This window comes from Henckelia pumila, chromosome 3 (genome assembly GCF_033568475.1).
Source record: "Henckelia pumila isolate YLH828 chromosome 3, ASM3356847v2, whole genome shotgun sequence".
NCBI classification, from domain to species: Eukaryota; Viridiplantae; Streptophyta; class Magnoliopsida; order Lamiales; family Gesneriaceae; genus Henckelia; species Henckelia pumila.
Genome location: NC_133122.1, coordinates 17602206 through 17611328, shown reverse-complemented (window position 1 = coordinate 17611328; position 9123 = coordinate 17602206). Strand labels below are relative to the sequence as shown.

The 9123-nt window shown below is 37.9% G+C and overlaps 1 protein-coding gene across 5 annotated transcripts in view; it reads left to right on the top strand.

Moving 5' to 3' along the window:
- Positions 1–1436: 1436 nt before the first annotated feature.
- Positions 1437–9123, top strand: part of LOC140887648 (polyadenylation and cleavage factor homolog 4) — an 8117-nt gene continuing 430 nt past the window's right edge. The window contains exons 1-8 of one of the 5 annotated variants that reach the window (XM_073295044.1): positions 1437–2229; positions 3973–4074; positions 4347–4604; positions 5050–5169; positions 5250–5687; positions 6483–8201; positions 8400–8447; positions 8895–9123. The exon at positions 8895–9123 is cut by the window's right edge and continues 430 nt beyond it. In XM_073295044.1, coding sequence (XP_073151145.1) covers positions 1837–2229; positions 3973–4074; positions 4347–4604; positions 5050–5169; positions 5250–5687; positions 6483–8201; positions 8400–8414 — 3045 coding nt within the window. In that variant the 5' untranslated portion in view covers positions 1437–1836 and the 3' untranslated portion in view covers positions 8415–8447; positions 8895–9123. Of the gene's footprint in view, positions 2230–3972; positions 4075–4346; positions 4605–5049; positions 5170–5249; positions 5688–6482; positions 8202–8399; positions 8691–8894 lie in introns of those variants that run through there. The other 4 variants (XM_073295045.1, XM_073295043.1, XM_073295046.1 and 1 more) reach the window with 4 other exon arrangements.

Genomic DNA, 9123 nt, shown 5'->3' with positions numbered 1-9123 from the left:
CATCTCAGTTAGAGGCCATCAAAACAGTCTAAAAACTCGATTCAACAGCGTAGCGATTGAAAATCGGTAACCGACGAAATATCTCGAAATCAAATCTAACTTCAACTCAACTGATACTTATATTCAATTCAATAACCAGCATCTAAATATTCATACCAACCACTTAACATATCAAATACAAGCTGGAATCATGCTTCAACATAAATAACATAAGCTCATCAATCCGGTTTCGATATATAATCGCGTATACGTTGAAGAATAAGATCATAATATCAAAATATGATCTCTGCCATCTACTGATTTCGAAATTCATCAAAAACATCATAATACTTACACGAGATCGAAGCCCTTGTCGCAAGGATTCCAGAACAATTTACGGAATCGAAATCGGATAACCGGAGCAAAAGTTACGACAATTCGAAAATCAAGAATTCAAAGGAAATAGAAAAAGGCTTCGGCTTCTGCTCTCAAAAGTCTGAATAAAAGCTGAAGCAAACACGTTGACAAGCTGATAATCTGATTAAAAATCGGATATGTGTTGCATAATTGCAATTTAGTTCCTCAAGTCTTCATTAATTGCAATTCAGTCCTCAGCCTTTTTTTTAATTCAATTTCAATCCAAAATAATTTAAGAATATTAGAATTTAAATCGAAACTCTAAATATTCCCAAATTACATATACTCGGATTAAAATTAAATAAATTCGGATTAATTAAATAATCCCGGCCTTTTGCATTTTAGCACTTCAAACTTCGATATTTGCAAATCAGTCCCTGATCGGGTTGTATCTTCAAAATTAATCTTCTTTAATTCCCGAAACATGGAATTTAATCTTAAATTTCATAAATATTCAAATCGAATATTTATTCTTTTAATTTAAGAATTATCGAAATTTAATTATCAAAATCAGTAAATTCTCAAATTAAATATTTTCGGCTCGAAAATTAAATCTATCATTTTCATAACTCCTCAAATCAATATTAGCCCATAATATGAAATTTAATTCTCAAATCCCATAATTAATAATTTAATATTTTCGGACCTTACACAAATTTTATCAAAGTTTAAATAAAACCTCATCAATGCTCATCCAAAAAATAAATACAAAGTAACAAATTATAATAAGAAATATAATGAAAATAATGTATAATTGAAATTTTCAACACAATGATTAAGGTAGAGACAAAAAATTATTACACATGCAAGCATCACATGTCGAGCGATACTCACCTATATCTACATATATACTAACTTTGGTGACATGATAATTTTTTAGTTAATACCAGATATTATATTTGAATTTATGTAATAATATTATATAATACAATATTAGATATTTAAATTTTAGCCCAAGTGAATGAACTACAAATGAGCTTTGCTCCCAAACTGGAAGCCCAATTATCATAATCTCGCCCCTCCGATTCTATCTAATCTAATCTAATCTAAAAGGGGAAATGGGCTACTTCTACTCTGGTCAGTGCATTATTCACGGGAGCGGGCGCTTCAGCCTTTGCCCATTCCAAATAATTCATCTATAAAAAGCCTATGGGTTTCTCTCCAAGACTCTTAAATCCGCAAGCTTTACGTGATTTGATTGTGTTACTGGAAGCCTCTTTCGTGTAATATGATGTAAACTTCGATTTGTATGATTTTGAATTAGGGTTTCGTGTTGTTTTTTTTTGTTGGGATATATCTAATTTGTAATCGAGTTTGTTAGTAGATGAGTTTTTGTATCTTGTTTAGTTCGTTACTTCGCAATTTTGTTATAGAGTACTGCAATTTTGTTTAATTTTTCCACCAGCGAACGGCTTTAGGGTTTTGTGATTTGTAAAGGGAATGGAGAATTTACGTAGACCATCTGATAGATCTGTTTCGAAAGAGCCGGGGCTGAAGAAACCAAGGCTCACAGAGGTTCCCACGGCTTCAGATCGCAGCTCCAATGGTCGCAGAGGATTCGTTCAACGGCCGGCTTCTTCAAACTCCGGCGCCGGCGGCTTGAGTTTTCTGAGAGAGCGGGATTCCGAGAGCAGCGATTCAGTCCGTGGGCCAGCCTTCACTCAGCAGCCAGGTCAGCAGCTGCATCACGAGCTGGTGACTCAGTACAAGACTGCTTTAGCTGAGTTGACTTTCAACTCGAAGCCGATTATAACTAACTTGACTATTATTGCCGGCGAGAATTTACATGCAGCCAAGGCCATTGCAGCAACTATCTGTGCTAATATTCTTGAGGTGATTCTGGTTCTTTCATTTTGCTAGTTACCTTTTGCTATATGATGCCACTCTCTGTAGAAATAGTTGGAGAAGAGAATAGGCAGAAGTGTAAGTCGGCATTGTAGCTACTTAGTTGTGTTCGGTAAAAAGTTAATGTATGCCAATATCAAGAAGTGCAAGTTTTAACTACAGAGTTTTATGACTTTACTGTGAAATTTATCTAATTTAGCTCATCAGTGTGTGTTGTGGACGTGGAATGTCAAGCGCTAAAAGATCAATTCGATTAACAGTAGATCAATCACTTCTATTACCAATTATATCGAGAATAACCAGATTGAACTGAAATCCATGCAAATCTCAATCATTTCCATTGCCACCAAGCTGAAATCCGACATCCAGTTCCCTTGTATTGTCTTAAATTGTCCATATTACATTTCAGGCATTTGGGAATTGTATTTGAGATTGATTCCGCAGCTGCTCTATATTGTGGGTCGTGAGAAAAATTGATGCAATTTTTCACTGCGTAGAATAATGTGATCACACTTTGATATTCAGTGCCACTTATATCCCACAATTGTAGCCTTTTTGTCATATTTAGTTGAATGATTTGCTGAAATTCCAAGCATTATGCCAACGCGAGTATTTGCAATGCCTTCTCTTTTGCTGTGGGATTTATTGCCCTTGTTTCAAGTGGATTATGTTCCTCTTTGTTAGCAGTTGGTCGAATGAATGTGAAAACCCATTACGCCCCATAAAATTGGTTTTCCTTGTTTGGCAATGTAACTTTACAGTTTTTGCATCTCCGGTTTTGTGTTTGTGATAATCCTTTTCACTAACTTCTTTTTTTATATCTGTATTGTGACAAAAGATTGACTTATTTTTATACCGTGTTTGGGAACTTTCCCTCAGATGATGGCGAAATTAAAAAAATTCAGTTCCCTTTGTGATTTAAATGAAGAAAGGTGATTTTATTTTGCATTGTGATATTTTCAATTTCTGTACAGATTTGCAAGGTGCTGATTCTGAGAAGTAATGAATAGTTAATTTTGACATTTGATATTGATATGTTCTGCTTGGTTATTAAAAGCTCAAGTTGCACCAAGGCTCACTTGTATCTTGAAGCCTGGTGGTACACTGGTACTTTTTATTAAAGCAAAATTCAGTAAGACACGTACTCTAAAATTTGGGCCTAAGAAGAAAACTATGTTATGCAGCAAGGACATATTCTTTACAAACTATATAATAATAATCTAACAAATAGTCATCAGTGTCCAAGTAATTGTGAATGACTATGTTCAGTTGTATTTCATACTTGATATACTAAGGTGTGTACTGCCTGACATGCCTTAGAAGTCTTGATCTTTAATGTGCTCCAAACACGTGCTTCTCAGTCTGTGTGCATGGTTCATTTAGTGACTGTTCCTTACCTTGATGATATTTACATGCTAGGAGCTTTTAGCGACTATTATCTTATATTTTCGACAATCAAAGAACATGCCTTGGAACCTTTTCTGTGTGGAACATTATTCAGCTTTGCTCTTGTGAATCAATAATCAAATCTGCTGGAGTCTGGTCCTTTTCTTTGATTTGTAAGACAGATGTGCCAAGTTCGAAAACTAGAACTTGGTTCATGTTACATTGTAAACTCCAACTTTTGGTTCCCAGGTGCTATAATATGGCCCATTGTAGATGTCATTTTTATCATGTCTCCGACATCCATCCTGTGCATATGATATGATGCCTGACAACTGGAATTTACAGGTTCCGAGTGAGCAGAAGCTGCCATCTCTGTATTTACTGGACAGTATCGTGAAGAATATTGGGAGGGATTATATAAAGTCCTTTGCTACCAGATTACCCGAGGTAATATTTGTGAATATCGTTGTTTCAGATTGTTGCTTGAGGAATTGCAGGATCATTCGATTTTATATTTTTAGTTCGTGCAAGTTTCTGCAATGGTATGTATATACACTCATGTTGCGGTTGTGGCACACGGAGACAAAAATTGGGCTCCCTTCCCTTCATTTTTTGATAATTATTTTGTGTCTTGAGGGGAAAAACTATCAGCTGAATGCCTTGTTTCCTTGATTTCCGTAATTTTGTCCTTAACTATTTCTTTCATGTTCTTTTACCAGGTGTTCTGCAAGGCCTATAGGCAGGTTGATCCTTCAACACATCAAAGCATGCGCCACCTTTTTGGCACCTGGAAAGGAGTTTTCTCTCCTCAGTCACTCCATATGATCGAGAAGGAGCTTGGATTCACTAGTACTGTCAATGTTTCATCTCAAGGAACAATAGCGTCAAGGCTGGACTCACAATCCCAACACCCCTCGCCCAGCATTCATGTAAACCCCAAGTATTTGGAGGCTAGGCAGCAACTTGAGATCACCAGGGTAAGGACCCCATAAGCCAGTTGGATATTTCTATTATCAGCTTTAATATTTTTGTTTTTTCCTGCTACCTGGTGAATACAATTTAAACTGTCTTCTCTGCATTTAAGTTATAAGTTAAATCATATAAACATTAAACACCAGATTTGGCAGCCACTTTGTTACCATGCCTTTCTTTTATATTTTTCCTTTCTTAGGAAGTGTTGACACATGTAGAAAGCTGTTTGGTTTATTTTTTGGAATTGATTATTATTTTTGTAGATGTGCATAGCTCTTGCACTTTGTTACCCGATATTAAAGTTGCATGCCAATTTTATTGGCAATCATATATCTTTCTTTTCTTTCAAAATGTAAAAAAAAACTTATATCTGAAACCTTTTGCTACTGGATCTTTGATTTAACCATTCATGTACATCATATGACCTTCGTGTGTGCTTCTACAATCAAGGCTAGAGGAACTAGCATTGACGATAATGGACCAACTATGAAGTCAATTGATGATGTTAGAGCACCAGAGAGAACTTCCAATATTAATTCTGGGAAATCATGGGCCGGATCGTATGCTAAGGTACAGGTGGAAAATATGATTGTGGATTGTTTTGGGTTTTACTTTTGGATCCTGTGTTCTAAATTATTCTACTCTAACAGTCCATACAGCATCAGCATAGAGATCTAGTAAATGAGTCAGTGCATGACAGACATTCAAGTGCAGCACAAGTACATTCGGATTATGGTACCAATGTATTAGAGCGTACAAGCTTGGGAACTGGAAGCATGGGTGAAATATCAAAAGAGCAAGGATTCGACAGGATCCGTTATGCATTTAGTTTTGATGTAACTGGAAAAATATCCCAGGAAAACAATGGTTTTGACATGAATCATGGTTTTGAACCTTCAAAATCTGGCTCACATCTACAGCGCAATAAAAACTTCATAAGTAGGAAAATTGATGGAATAGATAGGAGCTGGAAGAACATGGAGGAAGAGGAGTATACGTGGGATGAAATAAATTCTAGACCCACTGATTGCGGTGCAGCTCAGATTTTTGCGGAAGATCCTCGGGCGCCTGAAAATTATAGAAGATTGGTAAGTTTATGAAGGTTTAGCGGATTGCTAAATGCAATTGGTTTTTTGGTGGTCAACAAAGATTATAGCTGTAAAGATTTTCTGTGACACCCTTTGTGAGTCGCTTTGCACCATGATATGTCATATTTTAGTAAGAAATGAGCTCGTGCCTTCAGGTCTTGGGGCACTGTAGTTATGTGTAAACCGCTGTACCGAAGCATAGCAAAGTCGTTGTAGATGAGTTCTAGTTCATGCACTTAAACATAGCAAATAAGTTCGAACGTAAACTCATGCATAAGTTCAACTGTGCTGGAGGGAGAATGCTCAGAAATATTACTTGTTGACCGTGATCGGTCGCACTAATTGATGTCGAGAGGCTGGCATTTTGAAACTGTTTAGAGTTCAATAATATCTGGGTCTAGATGTTGGAACAGTATGATGGTAGCCTTGTTACACGGATAATGCCACATACTGACAGTATTTGGAGCTAACAATGGTGGAATGGCGATTGCAATGCATAACTGGTTCATTAATTAGCCTATTGAAAAATGCTATTTGCCAACTGTTATCGAGAGATTATTTACAGAGGCTAAAAGGTGTTTGCTGTGTTCACCGCATGCCATCTGACATTGTAAAGTCTTAACTTGTTTCCTGCGGATTTATAAAGATTTATGAAAATTGTATGTATATGGTTCAGATGTGCTGTATGTCCATTCTCTGTGCTTCTCTTTTGATGCTTTGGCAGTGTTAAAAGAGGTAGGGTTCTGTTCAGTCTCATTTGTTTTGATCAGTATTATAATGGCATTTCTTATGCAGGACACTGCCAACCGTCTCCGAAAATCTCAAGGTGTACATGATATTGAGCCAAGGGTTGATGATAAAGCTTCAGCTGAAGGGAGGATTCTTTCTGGGCCTGATAAAAACACCTCTCATGTTGGAACTCCAGGTTATAGACCCAAAGTTTCTAGTACACAAGGACAGACTCTTGGAGCTGCATCATCCTTGAAACCAAAGTTCATGCACCAACATCCATCTTCGCCGTCTTTCTCAGCTAGTGAATACAAGCAGACCTCTGTTGGACCTCCTACAGACCCAAGAAAACTTGCAGGACTGAGAAACATGGAGTCTAACGACCAGAATTCTCCGGATTCTCAACATTTGCCATATCTAGATGTTAATCATGCTAATAAGCAGAGATTGCATCCCCATACTACATCTGCTGTGAATCCTCTTCCGCAGAGAAAACATTTTCCCTCTACTCAACCAAAAATTACTAAAGACTCTGGTTTGGAACTTGCCAGCGGAGAAAATCTTTTTCTGTCACAAGTTTCAACCTCCGAAAGTCACTCTACAATGGTGACTTCATCGTCGGACAGATCTAATCCATCTAATCCGCATACCGTTGACTCCCTTGGTCCTGGACAATCCATCACCAGCAGTTTGTTAGCTGCTGTAGTTCGAAGTGGTTTACTTAACAGTAGTACTGTCACCAGTCGCTCGACTAAGCCGAATCAAGAATCTGGGCTGGAATCATCGCTAGGAGATGTGCGACCAGCTCTCCCAAGTGACCCGCGTGCTAATTTTCCTTCACGACCTTTGCTTGGAAATACTGCCCTCCCTGCGAAGGTGAACCATCCACCGTTGCCACCTGGTCCATCTCCCTCTTTAGCAGGTATTCACCCAGAAAAGCCTCCGACTGCAGTTAAAACTGCATCTGATCCTGTTTCTAGCCTTTTAAGCTCATTGGTTGCGAAAGGCTTAATATCCTCATCAAAATCTGATTCATTATCCTTTTCCTCATCAAAAATATCTGATCAATCTTTGGACAGAGGTCCCGGGGTTCCTAGCACTAGTTCTACTCCAGTTTCGTCCAGTCCAGGCATCATTGACAGACCACTTTCCTCATCCATCACAGAAAAGCCATCTTCATTAAAGTCTGCTGCTGAGCCTGCTGATGATATACCCCAGTCAACAACAAAGATAAAAAATCTTATAGGCTTTGAATTCAGACCTGATGTAGTTCGTACTTTTAATCCAGCTGTTGTCAGTGAATTTTTTGGTCTCCCACATCGGTGCAGTATATGTGGACTTGGGCTGAAGGGTCAAGAACAACTTGATAGACACATGGATTGGCATGTTGTAAGGGATTCTGAGCAGAACTCGTCCAACATAACTTCAAGGAGGTGGTATACTGACTCAAATGACTGGGTGGCTGGAATTGGCAGCTTTCATGACAGCGATAATGCCACAGACCTCTTGGGAGGTCCGAGCGAAACAGAAAGTGACAACATGGTTCCCGCTGATGAAAATCAATGTGCATGTATTTTATGTGGTGAGCTGTTTGATGATTTCTACAGTCAAGGAAGGGATGAGTGGATGTTCAAAGGAGCTGTTTACCTGACAAAGCCATCCTCGGAGTTGCGTGAAAGGACTGGAACTGCTAATGATGATACTTTTCTGGGACCTATAGTCCATGCTAACTGCATATCAGATCAAGCAGTTCATGATCTTGGGCGGGCTTGTCTTATTAATCTGGTAAACTGTAGTTTTGTTCGTTTTCAGCTGTGGGCATTCATTTGTGAACAAAAACTTTTAATTATGTCTTAAAACTTGGCAGAAATGTTAAATTTCTTTTTAAGTTGTAAGAATATATTCTTTACTTAGCATTCAGGCAATGTGATTTGGTATTATTCTTCACCTCAATCCTACTTGACTCTCTTGTTACTTTTGCAGGAAAATGATGCATAATATCTCAGCGTGGGAAATAGTTTAAGGTCTCAGGTATATCTTAGCAGGGCCTTGTGAAATTTTGATGCGATCTCTAAGCCTTGCACTGCACATGCAGGGAAGCGAAAAGAATTTTTTGTGTATCAACTATTTGGCTTAAATGTTGCTTTATGTCTGAACCTCAAAAGCCGCCGCTACCTGTAGTTCATTTTACAACACTTTCAAGATTTCAATTTTTATATTTTGTTGTAAGAGAAATACATAAGTTGCCAATGGCTCATACACTCTCTTCTCTAATTTTGTTGAAAGGCTTGCCAGTTCTTAATACAAGTCTTTAAGTTTCATTGATTCCAGCCTCCAAAGTTCAAAAGTATCGAAAACAGGACAGAATGACATTAAATTGTCTTACTGGTTACTTTTGCATTTCATGTTCTTCCCCCTCTCAAGGCTTCGGATTTCCATCCCCAAAGCTTTTACGATATTTAGAAATGGTTTATGCAGTTCTCCAGCGTGCCAAGGTTCATATAAGCCAATGCCAATGTTGCAGTTCTTTTTGGTGTCTAGCAAGTTGAGGTAGGATTTTAAGTTTTGGCCTCATGGTCTTCCGACTGTTCTCTGAAGTGTGGGATATACACTAGTTATGTTTCTGAAGATCGAACATGAGCATGTCACTTCTAATTACCTGAGAAGCTGCCATTAGCATAATTGGATTTGAGGAATCTTGGCCGTT